Raw genomic sequence first — 25,502 nt, forward strand, 5'->3', positions numbered from 1 at the left:
TTCCTCGGGGAGAAAAGGCAAAGGGGGGATCCCCAAAACACCAGCAGTTGATCTTAACTACCTACTTTCTCAAATGTAGGGGCATTCAGACCAAACACGGAGGGGCCATTTGAGGGTTGCCTGTGGCCAGGGGTAGGACTTAGGAAACAGCATGGGGAACAATGAAGAACAAGCCCTCCGTTGTTCTTCTGCCTCTGAAGACAGCACCCCAGAGAAGCAGCAGGAGAAGCCTGCTGGTCCTGGGGAGTGTGGAGTGTGAGAGGGCTGGACCTTTTCTTCCCAAGACCCACCAGAGTTCAGACCTCTGGGCCTGGGTGAGGAAGAGCAGTCTTGATGTCTCAGTGAGGCAGTGGTATCCTCAGGGTCTCTCTCTGTGCTCAGGATGGTCAGGAGTCCCTGCCCTCGCTGCTTCCCAAGAGGACAGGCAAAGTAATGCTGGTTTGTTGGCCAGTGGCCAAGAGGGAGGTAGGCTAGTGAGATGTGACCAGAACTTGCCCTGACTTTGGTCTCACAGTTCAGGATACAGTGTGAATGATTCTATTGCTTCCGAGTACCATGTGCACCCCCAGGGAGCTCAGACATCTGGTGCCGACGGAACTCTATGTAACCTGTAAGGGAAAGCGCATGTCAGCTTGGCACACCTGTTGAAGAAGCTTGCAGATGGTACCCAAGTCCATCGATGTTCCGGAGTACCCAGCTATCAGGGCCTCAGCCCTCCTGTAGCATCCTTGTCCCCAGATGCTACCTTCTGATTTTCATCTCTGGGAAATAGACTCTGGGAGGCCAGAAAGGGTTTCAGATTGGTTCACTGGGCTCTGATCTGAACAAGGAAGTGCAAATTTACTAAAACAAAGTTCTGAGATATTTGTAAATAGGCTATAAATCACATGGCAAGAAAGATTTATGTTGACACTAACGATTAGAACTTCCTGCTAGGAGCTGTGGAAGAGATAGATTCTCTTCAGCTGGAATGAAACTGGGAGTGGCTGCCTTCCCAACTCAGGACCCCCCTGAAACTCTGAGGACAAGCCACAGGATCTGCTCCTGACTGCTCTACCTCATAACCTCAAGTTTAGTGTTCCATGGTAGCATGAGATGGTGCTGACTGGGGACAGCACCCAGAGATGCATGTTTGAATGCTTGGTCCCCGGTGGGTGAAACTATTTGAGAAGGATTAGGAGGTTTGGCCTTGTTGGAGAAAGTGTGCCAGTCAGGGTGGGCTTTGAGGCTTCAAAACCCCATGCCAAGCTGGGCACAGTGGAGCATGTCTTTAATCCCAACACTCCGGAGGCAGAGGCAGGCAGATCTCTGTGAGTTGGAAGCCAGCCTGGTTTGCGTTGTGAGTTCCAGGACAGCCAAGACTACACAGAGAAACCTGGTCTCAAACACACACACACACACACACACACACACACACACACACACAAACTGCTTTACACAGTGCAGACCTCCTGAGTTATTTGGGCAGTTCCCAGTCTTGGTATGTTATGTCCACACCCACATTTTCTTTTGTGACTTTTTGGAATCCCAAAGCTGAGCACTGCTGCTGCCCCACCCACAGGAGGAGTGCCATCTAGAGATGTATCAGCCTCTGGTCCCCACCCACAGGAGGGAGTGCTAGCTGGAAATGCACCAGCCTGGATATTCTGGGCAGATAGGAAGTATGGAACCCACGAGGCAGGAGATAGATAGACTTTGAGCAAAAATGTCAGCTTGTCTGTGTCATGGTTTGAAGGAGAGAGTGGCATCTACTGCAAGGGCACCTAGGAGGATCTAGTGTGAGAAAGTCTTAGGCACATTGCTCATAGTCAGTGCAGGTCTCAACCCTGACACAAGTCTATCTACCTCCAAGCCTCACTCTAACTGATGTACTGAGACACCGAGTAAAACCCACAGCTCTTCAAGATGGCACCCTGCTTGTGGATGGGGTCTTACACTGCAGTGTGGTTGCTTAGACAATCAGCAGGCGCAATGCATGGTTCCTGCACGGGGCACCCAGGGACTCTGCGCCCTGTGGCTTGGCAGCAGAGAGGACACAGCCTCCCCCAGACACGGTAGATGCCTACCGTTCGATGAGTCTGTTGTTGTCCTGGAGATCAAAGGCCAATAGCTTCATGTCGTTACAAAGCTCCTGCATGCTGTCCAAAACACAACAAAGGAATGACTGAGGCCCAGGTCACTTGGTCTAGAGCCTATAGCAACCTCTTTGGTCTGGCACGGGATGAAGTAACGGGGTTTTAACCTCATCATCCCCCTTCCCTCCAACTCTCCAGGACTCACTGGAACACTAGGTCCTTCAGATCAGGGCTGGGATGAGGAGCCGCAGATTGTGGTGATGCCTCAGCTCCCTGTTTGGAAGCTCTGTCCACAAGGAGTTGGTCAAAGATCTGAAGGGAAGCCATGGGTTAGACAGGAGGGACCTGTCAGCTTACATGTGGCTGGTTAGTGGACATGCTAAAGGAGCTCCGGAACTACCTGGTCTTTCACCATCCCATTCCTTCCCATCCTGGGGGTCCCATTGCTGTAACTGCTTTCCTTCATCTCTACTGAGATGAACAATTCAGTTTGCCAAGTTCCCCTTTGAGTCTAATCTAAACCTCTCATGAGCCACAGTTTGGGATAGATGCCATTCCTGGCCAGTCTCAGAGTCTGCCCAAATCACATGCTGGAAGCCACATGTAGCCCCCTCTACATTTCCTGTGGCCAGCTAGAGAACTGCCTTGGCCGAGAGTGATTCAGAGAGCCAAGGAGAGCTCACACAGCCGCAGGAGGAGCCTCAGGGCCTCCAAGTCTGCATAGAAGCTGAGAAAGAGGCCCTGGCTTATACTGACTCTCAGTCTGAAGTCACTAGGAGTGTTCCTGTCTCATGGCACATTTGTGAATCGGAGACCTCCAGCCCTCATGAGCATCCCTGAATTTGTTCACGGCTGCTCTGTCCACTGGCAGGAAGTGATCCAAATGCCCCTCCACCTCAGCAGCCCCTAGAACTCCGAAAGCACTCACACCTTGCTCAGGCTCTCCTGGGCTCCTCTGACTTCTGTGTTACAGGTGGTCACAGAGTGGCCAACGAGGTGCAGGTGGTTCTGGGCCTTCTGCACCTGCCTTCAGTAGAGAATGAGATTAGAGCAGGACAGGGCTCTCCACCGTTGGGACACTGCTATTGTTAGGGGGAGTCCTAAGCCTTGAGTTCCCTCTGAGACTGTCCTTCTGGGTATCACCCATCTCTCTCTTACCTCCCTGAGAGAATGAAGAGAAGCCCAAGAGAGCCAGGGCAGGATCAATAACACTGAATGTAGCTGGGTCACTCACGTGGTTACCGGCAAACACAGAGCCAGGGCAGGCTTGAGAGAGAGATGGCAGCCCAGGCTAATGCGTGTCTGTGAGTCAGGACAGCCCGCGCTATAGCACTGATGTGAGCAGTGTCTGATCCTCCATTTCCATAAGGAAGTAAGGGCAAGAGTGGAGAATTCTGATCTCTAGTCAGAGGGCACACAGGGACATTTTCCCGTTGCACAGAGAAAATCAAGTCCCAGGTCCGGTAAACAACTGTGGGCTTTCAACTCTGAGTACGCATTAGGATTATGTAGCTTTTAAACTACTGATATCTATGATCTGCCTCGGCCCAAAAAAATCAGTGTTGGGGGTTGCCAGGCATTGTATTCTAGTGTGAGGGTGAGGGAACTGAGCCCATGACAAGTCCCTAGGCCACACAGCACACAGGACACTGACTTTCCTTCTCAGGGGCCCCAGAAAAGTACACTAGGGGGCCAGTGGGCCTGTGAGAAAAAGGAGTCCCAAATTTGAGACTAGTTTGAGGGATGGAGTGTTAGTCCACACTGCCTGGCCTGCTTCCCTGCCCCCACACACACCCTGTTTCTCCTCAGGGGAGCTGGTGTTCTCCCTAGAGAGAAGAGAGCCATCGCAACAGACAGGCCCGGCAGGTGAAATCCGGATTTTTTAGGGACATCTTTGCCCACGATCTAACCCTTAGTCTGCTACTTATTAGCTTTGTGGTATTAAGGAGAGACCAGTGCTTTGAGCCTGGGTTCCCTCATCTGAAAAGGATGTGAACACTGTGTGTGTGAACAGTGGGGAACCAAATAAGCACATTTGTAGAAATCTCCCAGCATTCTGCCCGGTCCTCTCTTACTGAGGCCCCGCAGAGCCCACAGTCCTCTGTAGTCTGGAAGGGCTAAGGGCCCGGCCAACCCAGGCTCCTTGAGTTCAGAGGAAGGGTCAGGCTGCTTACCTCATCCACTTGCCGTGTGTGACCAGCGACACCTGATAGGTCTGCACACACTCCTCTTGGAACACCTGCAGTAGCCTCTTGGCCAGATGACTAAAATTTACCCTGGAAGGACAGAGACCCCATGGCCTAGGGGTGACAGCCAGAGCCACCTGCATGTAGACTTAGCTCTTCCACTGCTCCCTGTCACAAATGCCAGCCCCTCGGCAGGGGCATCTCTCAGGGAAGAGAGGATGACTCACACACTTGGGTCCTAAAGCCCAGAGACCAGCAAAGCCTCATATACCAATAAGAAGACGGGGGGGGGGGGAGGGAAATACAATGGCCAATGAACACATACACTCTCAACATGATCCCGGGAGCAAAAACTGGATGCAGAGCTCAGGAAAGCACACGGGTACGGGTGTGTGCATATGTGTGTCTGTGTATATGCATGCAGGAATTAGAGGTGGTATAGCTCTGGTGGGGGGGGGGATCTCCAAATAGCCAATCAGACCAAGGGGGCCTCATGGAAGATTTGCTTGCCCAAGACACAGTATCTGTGAGATGCTAGGCAGACACACACCAAGGTCAAAAGCGGGGAGGGGGGGAAGTTGATCAGTGAGAATAATTAGAGAGAAAACTCTGCAAACTTGTTCATGCTGGGAGTAAAGCCAGTTACTTCCAGGCTGAAGGTCTGACTCAACTGTGACCCTGTATAGCCTGGTTTGGATAGTTACGCCCTTTGCCCAGCCATGGCTAAGGGTCAAAGGGCTTCACTATTTCTCAACTAGAATACTCACTCCATCCCGATGAGCTCCGCCCTCCTGCCCACCTGCCTGCCCAGAACGGGGCCACTCACTTATCCAGCTTGTGAATCTGCTCCTCATTGTAGCTGAGGCCTAAGGAAACAGATGGGGATGACATCACTACTCAGCTAGTCAGGAAGCCAAGTTAAAAAGATGAAGACAGCCTAGGGCAGGGGCTATTTAATGGGATCTCAGGCCTAGGGGAGCCTGGAGGGGATGAAGAAATGGAACATTAAGTAACTATGACAATGTGGCCAAAAGACTGATTCTGACTTACACACAATGGAGAGATGCTATGGGGCTCCAGAGGGAGGCAAACCTGCTGGGTGGGCGGGTGTGTGTATGGGAAATGTTGCAGGTGGGAACTGCTGGGTGAAATGGTCCTCAAGGATGTTAGCGTGGCTTCGGCCCTGCATCCTCCACCCTCCCCAGTTGGTAGCTGATTGGCTACATCCCTGGAGTCACCACCTTCCAACTCTCTCTCTTTGCCCAGCAACTTTTTTCAAAAGGAACAACTTTAGGTAGAAGTAGTCCTTGCCTAGACCTAGGCTACTGCGGAAGACCTTAAAGCTCTTGCGATGAGGAGAGACTGCCCCCTGCTGGTCTTTGGAGGAATGGGTCTCCCGCGTAGCTGGTTAAGAGCCACGGCTCTCAACCTGTGGATCTTGACCCCTTTGGGGATGACTGCTAAGACCATTGGAAAACACAGATGTTTGCGTAAAATCACAGTTATGAAGTGGTAACAAAAATAATTTTACGGTTGGGGGGGTCACCTCAACATGAGGGACTATATTTAAGGGTTGTAGCGTTAGGAAGGTTGAGAACCACTGGTTAAGAGGAATCTGGTTTGCCCTTCCACTGTCCCACCCCATCACCCCAGGATCCTCTTCATGGGCCTGCTCTAGTGAAGGCCAAGGGACCGAACACGCTCCGGCTCTTCCTCCTAGCACCAGGCAGCTGTGAGTAAATGAGTTGGCTTGGGTAACAGTCTTGTGCACACACAGAGAAGCCTATTTGGATCACAGGAGTGTCCTGAAGTGTGTGAGGCAGCCTTCCAGAATGGCATGGTGCGACACTCAGGTACCTGGAGCTGTTCTTATTTCAATAAAGCACCCTGAAAGAGCTGTAGGTGTTGACACACGTGGTCGAGGCTATACAATGGGATGGTCAAAAGAGGCTGGACTTAGAGTAATTGCACTAACTCCCCATTCTGTGCCTCAGTTTCCTAAACTATAAAATGAGGAAAACTGTGACACAAAGAGGATTGTTGTTGTTGTTGTTTTGGAGACAGGGTCTCTCTTAGCCCTGGCTGGCCTTGAACTCACTATGTAGACCAGGCCAGATTGAAATCACAGATATCCCCCGGTCTCTGCCTCCTGAGTGCTGGGATCAAAGGTATGCAGCACCACCCTCGCCAGGGCATGGACTTTTGATGAGCACTGGATAACTCAGATGTATGGAAGACTGTGGAGGCGGATGCCTAACATCAAGGCAAGGCTTGGAAGCTGAGGTGGCAGGAAGGTGGCGTTTCAGATGTGGAGGTGAACTGACCGTCCTCGCACTCCCGAGACCGCAGCAGTGGCCAGCTGGGCACGAGACCTTGACTGAATCCCAGCCTTTCCCATGCCCTCTGAGGCCGGGCGCCAAGGGAAGATGAAGGCCCCAAAGGAGAGAGATGTCATGTTCTGTATCTCTCTATATCCTCACTAGTGAATGGTCACAGGACACTGGTGGCCATGGAGACCTGACATGTGGCCATGGTGACTGAAAATCTGCATTTTTTCATTGAATGTACTCAATTAATGTAGAATTGAAAACCGAAGCAAAGTAAAATATTTTTCCCACTCAGTACAACTTTTTAATTGTGTTACAATATATTACATTTACTGAACGTTTATCTTCTGGACAGAGATATAAAGTATATAAAATATATACGAAATTTTGAAAATTTAACATGAAAAGGAGTACAGAATATCTCTTCAGTGGTTTTGTTTATATCAAGAATATGCCAAAATGACATTAAGATGTATTGAATTGAATAAAATATATTAAATTACTTTCGCCTGTTTTTTTTTTCTTTTTAATTTGGCTGTGAGAAAACGGAAGCTGCACATATGGCTAAACATTATGTTTCTCTGGACAGTGCTTTATAGATTACCCTAGGGCCAGAAGAGCATTAGGCAATGAGGCAGATCTGGAAATGTTTGGGACATAGGGAAGGACAGAAAGTGAGCATTACTATGTCCCTAGCTAACTGAGGCTTTTATTCTTAAGCTTCCCCAACTCTGTCCCCAGGTTTGAACCTTACCCTGTCTACTCCACCTCCATCCAACTCAGGCAAGCAGGTTTCCATTCCTAAGTCTAGGAAGGCTGTCCTTGTCCAGAGTATCTTTGTGGTCATTAACAATAACGTAAGAAATCTCCTAGTCTAGGAACTCTAATGGGATTTTTTTTCTGATTTTCATTCCCAGATAAACGGAGGGGCTTTGGAGATGTTTTAGTGAGTGTGGTGTGACCACAGTGTGGAAACCAGAATTCAGATCTGCAGCACCCATGGAAATGCTGGGCAGGTGTTGTGGCCACCCGTGAGCCCAGTTCGAGGGAGGTGAAGACAGGCGGTCCCCAAAGCAAGCTGGCTAGCTACTACATTAGCCAAATCGGTGAACTCTGGGTTCAAGTAGAGACTGCCTCAAAATATAAGTGCAGAACAACTGAAGAAGCCAAGCATTAATCTGTAGCCTCTATAACATATAAGAACACATACATTCATGGACACAACACACACACACACACACACACACACACACACACACACACACACACACACACACCAAAACCAAACCAAATGAAATTATGAAACTAAAGGGTTTCTTTTTCAGGCCCCTTTCCACATTACCCAAGCTCCAGCTGACTGTATCCAGTATCCCCTCTACCATGACAATACATTTGGATACAATGTTTTTCAGTGGCCTACAGGCAGGTGGCAGGCAGGGACTCTTCTGCTTTAGACCCTCCAACAAAGCTGAGTAGATGGAAGGGAAAAGAAAGGGAGGGTCCCTAGTTGTTGGCTCTCTCCAAAACTTACCTGGCCTCATCCTGGATTTTTTGAACTGTTTGTAGATGAAGTGCATCTTGTCCAAACAACACTGAATCTTCTGGATGCTGTGGGCAGAAAGCAGGAAGACTCAAACACCACAGTGGTACGGAACAGGAGGGAGCTGGCTCCTTGCAGAAAATGCCTCACGGCCCCAGAGTAAGGTGGCATGTGATCTGAGAGTGGGGAAAACTGACCTGTTTCTAAACTTACTTAGATAATGTAGATCAAGCCTTCCTTCTCTATTCTAAGTCTTACCATCCCTTACTCCCCTCCCCCACCCAGCAGGTGAGACAGAGTAAAAAAAAAAAAAAAAAAAAAAAAAAAAACTAACATATTCATAATAGATGAAATACCTGCTCCAGAGAAGGAACCGGCAACCCTAAAACACTAAGGCAGGGGTGCAGTGAGGTGGAAGATGGCCTCTCAAAGGCCTTGCCAGCTTAGGGTTTAAAGTCACTACTGCTTCTCCATCTTTTCACACTGGGCACAACTACTTCCCTTAGGCACTGGGGTGTCCTTCTTCCCTTGGGGCACTAGGTTATTCTTCCTCACCCTCAGGGTTATTTGGCTCCACATCCTCCCAGGGGTTTCTAGGTAACCACCACCTCAGCTGTTTCTGGGTTGGAGCTAAGTGCAAGCTTCTTCCCAGGGGCTCAGACAGCCCCTCGGCTGTCCTTTTGAGATGAGATTGGCTGAGATGAGTGTGAACTTAGAATTGCCTTGTGATTCCAGAAAGGCACCTCAGTGCATACAGAGGGACTTTGGAGCACACTAGCATCTACCAGAAGAGCTGGGTGTGGTGTGCACACTTTTAGTCTCAAGTGATCACAAAGCAAAGGCAGATGGACCTCTAGACGTCTATGTGGTAGGTTCTAGGCCAGCTACTATTACATAGTGAGGTCCTGTCTCAGAGAGAAATAGAAATAAAAAGTTTCCCACAGATGAGACGGAGTACACAGGTTCTGTGAGGGAAGAGCTCAGCAAACCCTGTCATTTTCAAAGGTGTTTGAATTAAGAATTGGGGACATGGGACAGTGGATCAGTAGAGGCCTCAGTTGCCATGGTCTCAGTGGGACAAGGGAGTCTGTAGCTCTACACTTGGCAGACTGTGGGTGAGTCACTTTTAGGTCTGTGAAAAACGGCAACAGGATTCTTTAAACGCTACACGTCAGGAGCTGGAGTGATGACTCAGTGGTTTAGAGTACTTGTGTTTGTAGAGGACCGGGGTTCAATTCCCAGCACCCAAATGGCAGTTTCCAAGCTTCCATGTGATCTGATGCCCTCTGGTGATACTGCATGTATGTGGCTCACAGAAGAAAATGCATGAAAAACACATAAAATAAGAAAGTCAATTTGTTTCTTTGTGTTTTGAGAAAGGGTTTCTCTGGGTGGCTCTGGATTTCACTCTGTAGACCAGGCTGGCCTTGAACTCACAGAGATATGCCTGCCTCTGACTCCCCAAGGGCTGAGATTAATGTGCATTGGTGTTTTGACTATATGTCTGTGTGAGGGTGTTGGATCCCCTGCAACTGGAGTTACAGACAGTTGTGAGCTGCTATGTGAGTGCTGGGAATTGAACCTGGGTCCTCTGGAAGAGCAGCCAGTGCTCTTAACCACTGAGCCATCTCTCCAGCTCCAAGTGCTGAGATTAAAAGCATGCAATACCACATCCATTTTTCCAGAGATTTTAAGCCTATGTGGCCTAACCTGTCTCCACCTCTTTCCCTCCTTCCTTTCCTCCTCCCTCCTTCTCTTCTTCCCCCTCCCTATCTGTCTGTCTATCTTATTATCCATCTATATCTATCTTTCTATATCTGTCTGTCTGTCTGTCCACCTATCATGTGGTACTGGGAATTGAACCTGGAGCTTAGCTCATGCTAGGCAAGTGCTCTACCACTGTGTTACAGCCCAGGCAAAATAAGATAAATTTAAAATCCCCATTTGCTGTAGGCTCTGGGCGGGCTTTAACCCGAAGCCTACCCATCGAGTACTGACTGTGACTCAGAGAAAGTGAGCCTCTCAGAACAAGCCTTCTCTCATCTGCTCATAGGCAGCACAGGTGTTTGTTGTCAAGCTCCATGAGATGCTCTAAATGAGAGGACCTATTTGCAGACACACCCAGATAAAAGGAGCCGAATGTTCCCGAAGAGCTACAGCGTCTGCTGTGACTCCCTCCTTGTGAGTCAAGCTCCAGGTTAGGGCAGGACCCACGTTCTCATTCTAGAGTCTGGTCCCAGGAGAGATTCCCTTCCCACACCCTAGCCCCTTGACCCTGAAGAGAGCAATCAGACTGACTCAGAGAAAGCTGCTGGGCCTTTGGGACCCGTGTGCACGTCCCCCACCAGCATCATCACACAGAGAATAGACACCCCACAGACCTTCTGTTATCCTCATGAATCTGATCCCGGTTCTTCAGAAGCTCTCCACTCAGACAGCTTAGGCTCCTTTGGGTCTCTGTGACATTGTGGGAACATTTAGACAGGACCTCTGAGAACTGTGGGGCCAAAAGAGAGAATCCTGTAGGGTCCACAGGCCTGCTCTCTCAACCCCTTGTCCCTGTAAAGCTCTGCTCCTCTGGCTCACTCACAGTCTGCAGCCTGGACCTCAGCTCTGTGGCTTCCGTCAGTTCCTGGACATCAGGCGCCTCAGCTCCACTGCTGGACCTGGGAGAAGTAAGGATACAGCTCTGTTTCGAGGCTCGGGAGGCAGAAGAGGTAGAGGAATCTGTACCCACACACTGGGCATGGCTTCTTTGTGAAAGTCTTGTTGGTTTTCTGAGGGGTTGAGACAGAACAACCAACTTGACATGGGCCCCGCGCGCACCGAGGTTGTGATACTGTTGAGTATTGTAAAGAATAAAAGTTGAAGCAGGTTGAAACACAGGAATTGACGAACATATACAAACCTACAACACAAGGTAGCTTAGTAAACTCCTCACTAGAAAGTTCTATAACTAAGTAGAATGAAGTTCTTCCCAGTAAAACCTATATTTCCTGGCAGCCAGTAGCACATTGATAGGAGGGTACCAGCCCATAATAGTCCAGGACTTGGACTGTGAACATCCCACTGCCCCATGAAATGATTGACAACTCAACCCAGAAAGACTGCGAGGTGACAAGGTAACACGACACTGCAAGGTGATAAAGTAGCACTACCCTGGTTCTTTTGCTGGAAAAATACACCTGACAGTAAAGAAATCACATGACCGCTACCTGTGGTGTGTACCCAGGGACCCAGCATGGTTTATGGTGTGTTCTAACACAAAATGTTTAACTGGGATTCAACAGTCCGCAGAACCCCTAACTTACCAAAGGTGCTGTCTCGGAAGAAGACGCCAAATGACAACAGAAAGTTCTATGAAGCTCAGGGTGGGGCAGTGAGCTGGGACCTTCCTCGAAGCAGGGGAAGCGAAGGCAAGGTGTGTGGGGTGGGGTCGGAGGGAAGAACTTTAACTCAAGGAACAAAACCACCACATGCAAAATGCAGCCCTGGACTGGTTCCCAGTTTGGACAAAACAAGCTATAAAAAGAAGTCCTAGGGCAACCATGATAAAAAGTTTCCAACCATGGTACAGAGATGTGGACATAACTGAGAAAAGAGAGTTCACTCACTGAGGAAAGCAGGTTGTAAAATGCTAAGGGACAGAATGATGCAAGAGACAGTACACACACACACACACACACACACACACATGAACACACACACATATGCACACACACATGCATACACACATGCACACACACACACACACACACACACATACAGAATGATAGACAAAGACAGGGGTAGTGTGCCATGTGACATCTTGTGTCTGAGTAGGAGGAGCTTCCACACTTCCTGATTTTCTCCCACTAGCTTGTAGTCTTTTTAAATAACTTCTCTCTTTTTTTTAATTTAAAAAATTTTCATACAATATATTTTGAGCATACTTTCCCCCCCTCCCAGCCCAGATTCTCCCTACATCCCTACCCACTCAACTTTATGTTCTTTTTCCTTCCTAAAAAAAAAAAAAAAAAAAAAAAAAAAAAAAAGACACAAAAACAAACAAAAACTCAATAGGACAAATATCAAAACAAAATAAGATATGGTCATGTCTCCTTTTTCCCCAAAACCCAATGACCACAGATCTCGTTTTGTGTTGGCCATGGGGTCTTCTGTGGAGTGGTCATACCCAGTGGCACTCCATTGGGTATAACTGATTTTCCCTGTGCCAGCAAGTATCAACTGCAAATAACTTTTTGTTTAGGGGTGGGACCTGGTGTCCACTTTCCCCTCTTAGACGTTACCATACGCCCCTCCTTTCTTCTTCGATAAGTCTCTGTGTAATCCTCTTATCCGGGAACTTGCTCACTATGCAGATCAGCTGCCCTCAGACTCACAAAGATGTTCCTGCTTCTGCCTCCTGAGTGCTGGGGTTAAAGCCAACATAGTCCTGTTTCTCTTTCTTTGGAAATACAGGGTCAGAGAAGGATGGAGAGGTGAGTAGAGAGTCTCGGAGTCCACTGGGGTCTCCACGAAGGCAGAGATGCCATATTGCTTTGACCACTAGAGAGCCCCAGGGCTTCACGGTGTTTGGCACATAGCAGTTATCCTATAGGACTGTTGGCTTGTTATGGGAGAGAATTTGTAGTCTTGGGGGTTGGGGAGTGAGGACACGTCAGGATGGCTGAGACCTGGCTTGATGTCCAAATCTGTCCAGCAGGACACCCTCTGGACAAAGGGTAAGGAAGCACAGTGAGGAAAGAAAGGATGACCCATCAACAAAGGTGACATTCCACTGTAGATGACTTGCAACCTTTAGACTCCAGCGCTTATCGGAATCTACAGGCCTGGGAATGCCTGGAAGAGAGTTGGGTTGCAGGCTTTAGACACTGTCCAGAGGCCCAGGCAAGGAAACACACTGATGACCCATGGTCCCTTGCAAGCCGCATGTTGTCCCTTCAGGCTCCTCTGTCCCCCACCTTCCTCCATACACCTGACCCCCGCTGGCCCCAGAGCTCGGAAGCCAGAGTGGAAAATCCAGCTCCCGACACCCACATCTTCCTATAAGCTGGCAGTCCAGGACAAGGGATAGACAGACACCTCACACACCCCTCTACATCCCTCTCCCCAGATCAATAACCCACAAAGGATCACATGTGGACATCTTCTTGGTACCAACCTCTCTCTAAGTGGACCCCCAGGATTGCACCCCTTCTCCACCCACGGCTCTCCCTGGCGCCTCCACTCCTGGACATTTGCCTCACACAGTCCTTCCGTCCCCCTATCAACCTAGGCTTTCCCGGCTCAGAACCTTGGTGACTTGGCTCCCATTCCTAGAGGGCCTTTCCCCAGGCTCATGGGCCAAGGAAGGCCTGGCTGCCGCTGGCATCCTCATAGATCTCTCTGTGTTGTGGCCAGGGGACTAGCCTGAGGATGTCCAACAGGAGTGCTCCCAATGGCTTCCACGCTCTGTCACCACAATGGGCTCCAGCCCTGTCATGTGACCGGAAGTAGTTCTTGCCCTTTACCCTTCTGCTCCCACCACCTCACGATCAGTTTTAACTAAGCCCTAGACACACACAGGCATCTAACCCACCCTGGGAACCTCCCTGTACCTGCACGGGCAAGGTTCAGGTTATTGGGAGGGGGAAAAGCTCTCCCAGATTGTAGAACTCCCATCTCTCATTACGCACGCACGACGCCGTTCAGAATTCAGGCGATGTTCCCTTCTCAGTGGATCCTCCCCGGCTTTCTCTCCACCCTTCGCTAGCTTAGCTCCCTTCTTCCCAATCTCTATTCTTTTCACCCCAGAAGGCAAGGACAATGAAATAAGAGCAAAAGCTACAGAGGCTGAAATAATCTGGGTTTTCATCCTTGGTGTGCACGGACCGAAGCCGGGGAGGAGTCCTTCCCCTGAGTTTTCTGTGAGGCTTGGCACAGAATGAGAGTCAAGAGTCATTCGGAGTCCTGGTGAAATTAAGGTCCTACCTGTGTGTGGGGGGGGGGGGCGAGGGCGGGGGCTGCACTTCCTGAGACATGATAGGGTTAACTACCCTTTTGAGGGTTGTGAGGCTGCCCTCCCTGGGATAAGGGATGTCCTTAGATTCCAGAGAGGCGGGGCCCAGATGGATTTCTCCCTGTTATAGGTAGGACAAGGCTAAGGTTTGAAGGACTTGGTGAGGGTGCTAATGTTGGGGGGTGTGTGTAAGAGCTTTAGTTGTGGGAAGGCCTATACAGCTCAGGTTAGGAGCAGAGAGGAGAGCTAAGGGGCCCCAGCGGGCCCAGTTGAACACCTACCTTTCAGTGGCCAGGCTGCTGCTGAGGAAGAGGAGGGCTGTCCGTGTGACCTCCAGTGTCTGCTGGCAGGAGTTCTGAAGCACCTCCCTGTGTGAGGGCAGCCCGAGTCAGAGGCACCTCCACCAGGGCACTGTGCATGTAGGTGTGGCCTTAGAGAGGGGCAGGAGAGGTCTGGGTGGGTGTGCAACACACTCCTCTGTTCCTCACAGTACTCACAGGACCCAGTGTAACCCTCGAAGCATCAAAGCCTGTCCATCCAGCAGGATCCGCGCCAGCCACAGGGCCTGGTAACCAGCGCCCATCACCCCCTGAAATGTACAGATGTGCAGGACTAGTCCTTCCTCCTGTTAAAGCCCCATCTACCTCCTGGGGGCGGCCCCTCACCTTAGCTGTGCTGTAATCAGCCTGCAGGTCAACCTTAGGGACGAACTTTGGGACATCCAGAGCAGCTGCAGACAAAGAGTCTGTCTGAGGGGTCTGCTTCTATAGACTGGGTCAATCCTTAGGTCATCTTTCCTTGTCCCGAGTACACAGTCGCTGCTAATCGCCCATTTAAAGCTTGCTAACTCTCCCCCTGCTCAGAGCCTTGCAAACCTTGACCTCCTGGGAGCCTTGAAGTCTCAGTTATTTACTGCCACCTTGTGGCCAAATCCCAGAAATACATGCTGAAGCTCAAAGCCCAGTCTTCTAACCCTAACCCTAACCCTAACCCTAGAGTTAGGTTAAAGCTCCTCCCTCCGTCATCTCAGACTAAGCATGATCCAAACGAGAAGAAAGATTTATTCTAGAAATTAAGGAAAGAAAAATCTAGGTCTCTAACTATAGAAGACACTCCCACCAGCGGCAGAAACCGTTAAAAGCATAAAGGCTCCCAAGGCCCTGTCTCTGGGGAAACTCAACGAAGTCTAGTCACCAGCTCCAGTCACATGACAACACCGAAGTATGCACAGAATGCAAACCCGAGTTTGCTCTACTCTGTGGGCCAGAGAAACACTCACTAAGAAAACAAGTCATGCCCTAGGAGGATGTCCCTACTCACGGTCCCTGAAGGCCAGCCCCTTGGGTGTGTCGCTGGCCATGCTGAACAGAGTCAAAGGGCTGCTGGCAGCTGTGTGGACGATGTGCTGTGCTGAGAGGCTTGGCTCCAGAATGCAAGGGTGACCCTCGAAGAGGTACTCCTGGTGTTTGGGTGCCACATTGGTCTGTTCATATACAGCCTCCAAAAAGATGGCAATCCTACACATATGAGAGGAAAAAATGTGTCAGGAGAGAAGACTCATCTTTTCTTGGGTAGGGTCTGGGTGTGGAGTGTAGGTTTTTTATTTTTTTAATCAAAGATGGAGGGACAAAGGGCAGGATGCTGGCCAAGGATGGGGACTGGCTGGCTCTGCACCCCCCTCCACACACACACACACACACAGAGACACACACAGACACACACACAGACACACACACAAACATACACACACACACACACACACAGACACACACACACAGACACACACACACAGACACACACACAGACACAGACACACACAGACACACAGACACACACACACACAGACACAGACACACACAGACATACACACAGACACACACAGACATACACACAGACACACACACACACAGAGAGACACACATACAGACACACACACAGACACACAGACACACACACAGAGACACACACACAGACACACACACAGACACACACAGACACACACACAGAGACACACATACAGACACACACACAGACACACACACAGAGAGACACACACAGACACACACACAGAGACACACAGACACACACACAGACACACACACAGACACACACAGACAGACACACACACAGACACACACACACACACACACACACACACACACACACACACACACACACACGACATAAGGACTGTCAGAGCTGGGGCCCGAGCATCTAAATGGAACTCCCCAGGCTACAGAAGAAAAGTGAAGCCCGGAGCTTCCCATGAAGAACGGGAAGAGGAGCACAGAGTTCCAATGTTGTGCCCAACCCTGCCATACTGCCTCAAAATTCTCCCCATCTCGTATGGTGCTCTGGGTGTTGGGGCACATGCCTGTAACCCCAGTTCTCAGATGCTGAGGCAGAAAGATGGGGAGTTGGTCAGCTGGGGCTACCAAGCAAGATCCTGTCTTACACAGCAAAGAATTTAGTGAGAAAAGGGGTTCAATAAACAATAAATTACAGACCCAGGAAATCACCCCCACCTCTGAGATTGTCAGGGCTGGCTAGCATTGGAAAGAGTGTGGAATTTAGAACACAAACAAGGAAGTCTGTTTGACTTCAACTTGACGGAAATAGTACTTTCCCCAAATGTGGTTTGGGAGACAATGCCTTGGGCCCACCCCACGGCTTAGATGGGGAAGACTCAGTCCCTCTCCCTGTTGCTCCCACTCACGTGTTGTGGGCGTGGATGTAGACATGGTGCAAAACCGCCTGGGGCAGGGAGAAGACGTGAATGACGGTTCGCTGCAGGATGTCACTGGTCTCCGCAAAGAACTGATCGAAGCCCCAGCACTTAGCCTGTTCCACCTCCAGGATGTTGGCCAGGATGGGCACTAGCTGGCTCTGCAGCCCCCTACACACATAAGACACGAGGGCTGTCATAGCCAGGTCCCAGTGTCCAAATGGAGGGCCCTGGGCTACAGAAGAAATGTGGAGTGTCCCAGGGCTCTGCTGAGTTGGCCTGGAAGTCTTGACAGAGAGAAGTGATGCTCAGCCTATAGGCTAGAGCGCCTGCCCCTCTCACTTACATGGACAGTCTGCAGGTGATGGGGAGGCTGTAGCTCCATTCCAGGGGACCACTTTCCTGCTTCTGGATCCCCGAAATGGCCCCAGCTGGCTTCTCTGTAGTGATTCTATACCTGTAGTGGGGCAGAATCAGGGCTCTAGATGCCCCTCTCCCGCCCATCCATCCCACTTTAAAACAATAAACTCCAAACGGCACAGTTGATGTCACTCAGCCACCGTACGGTAGGCTGGAAGATAAGACTATGGTGTCCTGCTCCAGCTGTGAGATCACCTCTGCCCCAGGCTTTAGGCAGTGTCCTTCTAGCCATTGCTATGGCTACACCAGGTCCAGGCACCTCTACATCTGAGGGGTGCTAAGCTCAGCACTACACATTTCCTCCACTTTCCTGGCTGTCCCTCCAATCTCTCCTTCCCTAGCAGTTCATCCCATTCCAACTTCCCCCCTTGTCCCTAAACCTAACACTAGTTACACACACTTGCCCCAGGACCGAGGGAGCATACACCAGCCTTCCTGAGGACACACTGGTAAGAGAAAGTCTTAAATTTATTATAAGGCTGAGAAGGGAGCTAACCATTGGTCAGCTCTGAGGAGACCAACCAAGAACAATTTCACATTCCTGAGCATATGCTGAAAGTTTGCTGAAGACCCCAGCACCTCTGACTTCCAAGGCCACCATGCCCCACCTCTCTATGACCCCTGAAGACCGCTAACTGACAACAGCACAGACACAAGTACTTAAGGACAATCCTGCCACCCCGAAGCCCCCTCTCCTTAACTGCATGTCATCTACAATCAATGTGAGCTCCTGCTTTTCTTCCCTAAGATCTATTTATAATGAGCTCTCAGCACTGGGTCTGGTAGATCTTTCTCTAGCCGCCCTCCAGCTAGAACCTTGGGAATGTGTCCCAAGATTTGCTGCTTTTTTTCAAACCCAGCATCAATAACAGCTCAGTAGATCCTCGTATTTGCAGGGTACCCCCTTCTCTGTTTCACGGGTTGGACCCTTCATCAGCACATCCCGGAAACCCCTGTCTTAAGCTCCTCCTAGCAGACAGTGAGAAACACTAGAAAGATGCTAGACCTGGGTGCCAGCTCCATCTTTATCCCTGTGGGCTCTGTAACCTCCTTGAGCCTTAGTGGAGACATGGTGAGCTAAGGGTGGGGGCAGGGTTAGAGGGAACACTGAAGATAGAAACTGAAGGTAAGAGACACCCCAGGACCCAGTGGAGGGAGGGCCAGGTGTCTGAAAGAAGTTCAGGGCCTGTCCCTTTCATTCCCTGTCCCATAGCCCACCGTACATGATCTCCTTGTTGCGCCGGGGTCCACCAAAGGGAATGAAGGGCAGACTACCGGTGGCTGCATGGTACAGGGTCACCCCAATACTCCAGAGATCCACAGTTACCCCGAATGCCTTTTGCTGGGGCTTGCGAAGCACTGCCCGCTCATACATGTCAGGGTGCTATGAGAAAAAGGCAGAGAGCAGTTGTGGAGGGATGATGTGGGGACTCCTATGGGAGGCACAAAGCAAGGGGCCAGCTTGGGGCAGAGGGTCTCCAACATGTGACTTACCAGGTACTCCTCTGTCCCATAGACAGAAACAAACTTCTCATCATCGTCCAGTTTCCGGGCAGCCCCGAAGTCAGACAGCTTATAGATGCTCTGCCTCTCCTCACCCACCAGGCGCATGATGTTCCCGGGCTTGATGTCTCGGTGGACAATACCATTCTCCCGCAGATGGTTCATGCCAGCCACTGGGGACAGACAGACAGAGCACTAATAGCCTGGTGCAGCTAGGGATGAGTGTGTCCTTGCGAAGTCTTTCCTTGGATCGGAACAGAGAATTGCCACAAGGAACTCAGGGGCACAGGAAAAACTGGAGATGCCCCCAAGGCAAAGGGACATTCCAAGCGTGACCATTGCACTAGCTACTCTTCCAGATGACCCTGGTTCAAGTCACACCCCCCACAGGTCATCTCACAGCCGGAAACAGTTGATCCTGGTGAACTGACACCCTCTTCTGGTCTCTTCAGGCTCTAACCACACATGCAGGACACAAACAATCGGGCAAAAACACCCTAATTTAATACAGTTTTAAGGTGGTGGTGGTAGTGGAGAGATGGTTTTGTTGAGGGCACTTGTCACTCTTCCTGACGACCCCCGTTCAGTTTCCAGCACCCACGTGATGGCTCCTAGCCATCCAGGTCCAGGAGATCTGAAACCTGCTGGCCTCTGAGGTTACTAGGCATACACATAGCATGCATGCGTATCTATAAGCAAACCACTCATACACACAAAATAAATACAAGGAAGGAGTCCCGAGGACATCAGAATGTAAGACTCATTTGGATTCTCTGGGGAGGTAAAACAATACCTAACGAAATGTATCACTTAAAAAAAAAGTCTTTGTGTATGTTGTACTATGTAGCCCAGGCTACCCTAGAATTCCTGATCGGCCTGCCTGAGCCTCCCCAGTATGGGTGGGGGGAGCAAGCAACATGGCCCTTCAGTTTCGTGGGTTTGGAGCACACAGCTCAGTGGCTTTAAGCACATTTACACACGATCATGCAAGCATCCTCAATCCTCCTCCCCCAAAACTTCTCCTCCCCAGACGAACCGGTACTCCCTACTCTGTGTTTCCAGCCCTCTGTCTGGAACCACTTGGCTCCCCTAGGGGCTGTGTGCCTTTCTGCAGCATAGGGTCTTCAGTTTCATCCGTATTGTCATGCGTGTTAGAATTCCCTCCTCTGCACAGTTCTTCTCTGCCCCCGCCCCCTGCTGGCACCATAATGCATCCTGTTGGGCTGTTTCACCGTTGGACTACTGTGAAGGACGCTACCTGCCTTCAACTGTGGGAAATGCATCTTTTTAGACTTATCTCCTTGCAGCTTTGCACTGCATTAACCGCGTGGGTCCTTCTGGCCCGTCTCTCTGCCTCAGGCCTGCTGTGGTGCTTGTTCTGGAAGATCACGCTCATACTGAACTTTGCCCACGTGGAGGGCCTGGGCCTGGGGCACGGGGCATGGCTCACCCACACAGCGCAGTACCACCAGGAACTCCTCTTCGGGAAGCCCGAATGTGTTCTCAGGGTCTTCCAGCACGCTCAGCAGACTCCCGCTTGAACAGTACTCCATCACTAGCACCTTCTGCAGGCTGCCTCCCTGTGCACAGGACAGAAGGAGGCTGGGGAGGAAGGTACTTCCCACTTCCGCCCGGCAGGAGGCTGCCTACCTAGAGCACTCAGCACTCTTTCCCGGGTCCCAGCTTCTTGCTTGGCCTTCTTGTTGCGCCTCATACCGATCTCAGGCACAGAAACCAAGCCAAGGCTACCTTTTCCAAGAAGCCCTCTCTGATTGGGCACTGACTTCCCTTCTCTTTTCCAGTGATTTCCCTGTGTGGTCCCACGCCGTTGAGTGTCTGTCCATTGTCTGCCCCCTCCCTCGCCCCTCCCCAATGCCACTGAACTGCTGCTGATGAACATGGCTCGCCACTCCCTGGACTTCGAAGGTCAAGGTTAAGAGCATTCTTCTCTGACCAAGCACACGACTCACTGTTTCCTCTACTGCGAAGAGCTTCACGATGTTCTGGTGATTCAGCCTCCGCAGGACCTCAAACTCCCTCACTTGGACCTCAGGGGGCCGCCGGTAGCTGGCGGAGTTGAAGACTTTTACAGCAACCACCTCCCCGGATTTCTAGCGTGGGCACAGATGAGAGTCAGGGGACCGACCCTGTTGGGGAGCTGCAACTTTCCCTCTCCTTAGCCTCTCCCCTAACCCAGCTCCCGAGGAGAGAAGCAGGAGCTGGGTGGGCTCACATCCGCTCACATCCGCAGCCCCTTCCCCTCCCTACTCAGGGGGCTTGAGCAGCACTTGGAAGTGACACATTTGATGTTGCATAAGGTTGGCTTTCATTCTTGCTGATTTTGTCATAGGTAAGAACTGCCCAGGAAGTCTACCCTGCCCCCAGTTCTTAAGCACCTTGTGTCTTCTGACACAACTCTAAAGGACAAACCCAAACAGGCCCAAACTCCCAGCCCTACTGTTCCTAGATCACACTTGCTGTCACCTCCTCTCACGCCTTGCTCTCTAGTCCCAACATGTCTCTGACAGAGGCATCATTCCAAGGAATTTTTTTTTTCCCCAGCATCTCATACCTCAGCCCAAACTTAGGGAGTCCTTTCTCAGAATGGACAGAAATAATAGCCTTGGGACCCTGTCCAGCTCCATAGACTCTTAATGGCCAGCTGTAGGGCATGAAAGGGTCTGGGGCCAGAGCTGCTGTTACCTTATTTCGGGCCTTGTACACACTGGCGGTGGCCCCCTGCCCTAGCAGGTCATCGGTATGCCACAGGTAGTTAGTGGTACTCTGCATCTCCTGGACTTGGCTACTGTCCTCCTGGAAAAACAGAACAACCAACCATGTGGGTGGTCCCAAGGTCCCATGCCTGACCTGCAGTAGACACTGTTAGCCAGCCGTCAGCTCCCAAGTCCATCCCATAAAGGGCTCCACACAGTCACTGTACAGGCAAGGGAACTAGAGAAGATGTGGTACAGGAAGATTAAGTAACTTCCCCTCCAAGGAAGCAAAGCAGCAGCAGGAGGTGGGGAGATGGAAGGGGAGAGTCTACTGGGCCCCAAGCTCGTAACTGTTCTATCCTTGCTGATTTGTCCTGTGCCCCAGGTCCCTCCCAGAACCCTTCAGAGGTAGGCCCGTTTATGGAGACAGACCTTTCTCTGTGTCCTCTTTCAGGCACTGGGCCTCAGAGTTTCTGCATCCAGGCCTGGGATTGTCCCAGGAAGCAGACACAGTGTAGGAGGAAGGGCATTGGGTCAGCAAGGGTCAGGCAGAGCCAGTCACACCACCACAAATCTCCAGGATTGCAACATGAGCCTGAGCCCCCACCCCCTTCTCTGACTTCCTAGTGCTGGGAGCTAAGGGCTGCTCACCAGGCTTCAGATCCTTCTCAGTGTTTTACTAGAGAGAGCATGGGAGGCCACTGAGGAGGGAGGACGACCGGAGGAGAAGAAAGGAAGGGGTAGATGCTGTGGGAGAGAGTGGGAGGATCTAAGACCATCAAATGCAAGGGCTCACGAGCTCTGGGGAAGATGCGAAATCCTCCACAACACTGCTGTCCACCTTTCTGTTCATCCTGTCCCCTCCGAACTCTGTTTCCTCTAAAGCAAACGGCTGGCCAGGGGGGATGCCTGAGGGCAGGAGCATAGGAAGGACCACTCCCCCAAAATGCTTTGAAACAGTGCTGCCTCTCACTGTGCTCAAGCCAAGGGTGGCTCCATTCTGAGCTCTATGAGTGTGCACCGCTATTGCCTATCTATCTATCACCTTGGTGCTGGGGACTGAACCCTTGGCTTCATGTATGCTAGGCATGCACTTTACAAACCAAGTGAGCTAGATCCCAGCTTGTAGTTTAATTTAAAAATGCAGGGAGATTCGTGTGTGTGTGTGTGTGTGTGTGTGTGTGTGTGTTTGTAGTGGGGCGAGGGGATGGGTGGGGGCACACCCTCTCAGAGGCCAAGGGAAGAGGGGATGTGGTGAAGAGCTCTTGAAGGGGGGACTAGGACGGGGGACAACATTTGGAATGTAAATAAATAAAACCATTTTGGAGAATGCAAGCTTTTGAGGCAGAAAGCACTTGAAGAGATCAGGAGTCACACCCTAGTTTCAGACAACACACTCATGTTTGCCTTATGCAAAGGTAAAGGTGCCTATGAGACCTTCTGAAGGCAGCGTGAATGAGCTTCCCAATCTGCTCTGTATGGCTGAGGAGTCAGCCCAGTGCGAGGCTCAGACAGGCTAAGGTTGCGGCCTTGGGAGCCGGGGGGCAGCAGATTGTGTCGTCTTCTTAACTCTGCCTAGGCTGGTTCTCAACCAAGCCCTGCTGCTGGGGTACAGTACAGCTGTGGTCAGGAAAATGGGCAGTGAGGAGCACAGGACAGCATCCCAGATGTGCAGCAGGGTCCTGGGTTCTGTGCCTAGAAGCTCTGACTACAGCACATCTGTATCACCTCTGTATCCACCCCCACAACCCCAAACTCCTTCTGTAGATAGGAGTCAGTACAATAGCCTTCAGTGAGCCAGCGCCAGCCTGCCCACAGATTCCTATCCTCCCTGGGGGCTCCTCTGTGGCAGATGTACATACCTGCACTCCAAGTGGCCCAGAATCAGGCAAAGACTCTCCCTGGCAGGTGTGTGTTATGCTTTCTGTCTGGGGCAAGTCCGGGAACTGAGCTATACCGGAAAGAGAAGGGTGGGTGGATGAGAGGCCCCTACGCGCTGTGCCCTTTGATTCTCAGCCTTGTCAAAGGCCACCAGTCCCAGCCCTTTAACCTGTTCCTGTTGTTGTCTTCCCTACAGTTCTTGGGGGAGAAGGGGGCTCTGGCCTCTTTCCGGCTGTTCTGGGAGCCTCTCCTGGTTATTTGGGCCTCAGGGGAAAGAAAGATCCCAAGCAGAGGCCAAGAAGCACCCAAAGCTGAACTTCAGCTTTGCATCATTGAGTTGAGAAGCAGAGCCGGGGTGGGAAGGTGGGGGGGGGGGGTGTTGCAGGGGGTGAGGGAGACTTTTCAGCCAATAGTAGTTCTCCTCAGGGCTGTGATTGTCCCTGCCCCTCAATGGCCTCTAAGCAGTCCCTTCTGAGTGTTTCCCACAGAGTACAGAACACCACCAGACTTCCCGGTAGCCACAGGAAAGACACAGGGAACAGGCATTCAGCTGAGTGTTGACAAACTGGCTTCCCCACACCACCCGCCTCCACAGACACTACACACTCACCCCATCTCCCATCTCAGCTGCAGGGGAATGCAGACTTGTGGGACTGGGTGGCACCCCCAGGGATTCAGGCCTTGAAGTCAATCCTGGGCAGTGCCTAGAAGACTCTGGTAGCCATGGGCCCCCAGATTTAACCAAAGCAGGTGATGGTCTTGAGCCTGAAGCTTTCTTTCCTGCCTCCCTGATAGCAGTGGAATACCCAGCCTCAGGCTCTTAGCTCTATCACACTTCCTGGTTCACTTCTCTCTCACTCTTTCTCTCCTTCTCCCCTCCTCTTTCCCTCCCTTCCTCTCTCTCTTAAAGGGACAGGCATCTCAGCGGCTGCCACACACACACCTCCACCCCTCCATCAGAAAAGGGAAGGATGATCCTGTAAGTTGTCAAGTGGAAACCATAGGGCCATTGCCTGAGCCACAAAGAAGCCAAGAACCGAGGCTGGGGGCTCTGAGACAGGCCACAGAGGACTGTGTTGGCATCTTGGGAGGGAAATTCGAGTCTCTGCTTAAAGTCAACTAAACAGGTCTGACAAGTTAACCAAGTTGAAAACTGTCTAGAAAGGCCCAGGACCTGTGCTCGCCCCTCCTAGAAGCTGGACAGGACTTGTCTTCCTTAGAGCTTGCAAGAACACACATCCCAATCATAGACCGCACTCTGACCTTACACACAGCAAAACCCACCCCCACCCCCACCCAGGGCTGCTTTCTGATCACATCCTGAAGGCATTGCAAGCTTTAGGTATTATGGATGGCAGGAAATGGAATATCTGGTAAACTTTGGGAATCTGGAAAGTTCTTTTCAGACCCCGTTTGACAGTATTAAGTTCTACACACCTCCAGTCATTTGCCCACCTTCCCAGCCCTAAACCAGCACCCCAAATATCCTGGGAAGGGCTCTGGTCAGCTCTGAGTGGGCAGTTTGGTGAGGGGTTAAAAACCAGGAAATTCCATGTTTCTCTAGAATGTTGGTGGGACTTTCCCCTGGCCACACCTGGTGGTTTCCTCTGCCAGCCCCACCCCACCACGGGGAGGAGAGGCAAGAACAGGCCTGGAGCTCATTGCTGACAGATCACCGGATGATAACAGGACAGAGAGCCCTTACAGTGGCTTCTCACAGTAAGGCCAGGAGGGGCATCCCTGAGGCTTCCACACTCCAGTCTCTTGTGTTACAGGTTCCCATCCGGCAAGAGCGTGGGAAACTGCACCTGTGGGTTACCTAGGGCTTGGAGAGGACAGAAGTATGTATTTTCTCTAGCACATTATTTAACTAGTGCTGTAAGACCTGCTTCTCTAAGGTCTCTTACCCTCTAGCAAGGTGAACCTGTTCAATATGGCTACTCCATCAGTGTAGAAAGTCATCTGGGTTACTATTGTGGCCAGATTACCCCTTGGGCCCATGATGGGTACTGTTTTGGCCAATGAGGGTTTTTTTTTTTTTTTTTTAATCTTTTACGGTTTCAAAATGTGTATTATCTATTGTGGTACTGGAATTAGAAAGTTTGATTGGTGATACATTTTAAAAAATTT

General features: G+C 50.9%; 1 protein-coding gene across 1 annotated transcript; it reads right to left on the minus strand.

Annotated features, from left to right (window-relative positions):
* Nucleotides 1-223: 223 nt before the first annotated feature.
* On the minus strand, nt 224-24,075 carry IKBKE (inhibitor of nuclear factor kappa B kinase subunit epsilon). Its single transcript, XM_080918415.1, has 21 exons — nt 23,983-24,075; nt 21,481-21,591; nt 20,748-20,888; nt 20,228-20,357; nt 18,769-18,950; nt 18,498-18,658; nt 17,201-17,311; nt 16,846-17,025; nt 15,450-15,646; nt 14,795-14,859; nt 14,627-14,718; nt 14,411-14,497; nt 10,719-10,794; nt 10,510-10,625; nt 8,120-8,196; nt 5,088-5,127; nt 4,250-4,351; nt 3,006-3,102; nt 2,281-2,387; nt 2,067-2,138; nt 224-608 (listed from the first exon to the last, which is right to left on the minus strand). The coding sequence occupies exons 1-21, from the start codon at nt 23,992-23,994 to the stop codon at nt 575-577; spliced, it is 2,190 nt and encodes a 729-aa protein (XP_080774541.1). The 5' UTR covers nt 23,995-24,075; the 3' UTR covers nt 224-574.
* Nucleotides 24,076-25,502: the final 1,427 nt, after the last annotated feature.

The sequence above is a fragment of the Micromys minutus genome (assembly GCF_963924665.1).
Source record: "Micromys minutus genome assembly, chromosome: 6".
NCBI classification, from domain to species: Eukaryota; Metazoa; Chordata; class Mammalia; order Rodentia; family Muridae; genus Micromys; species Micromys minutus.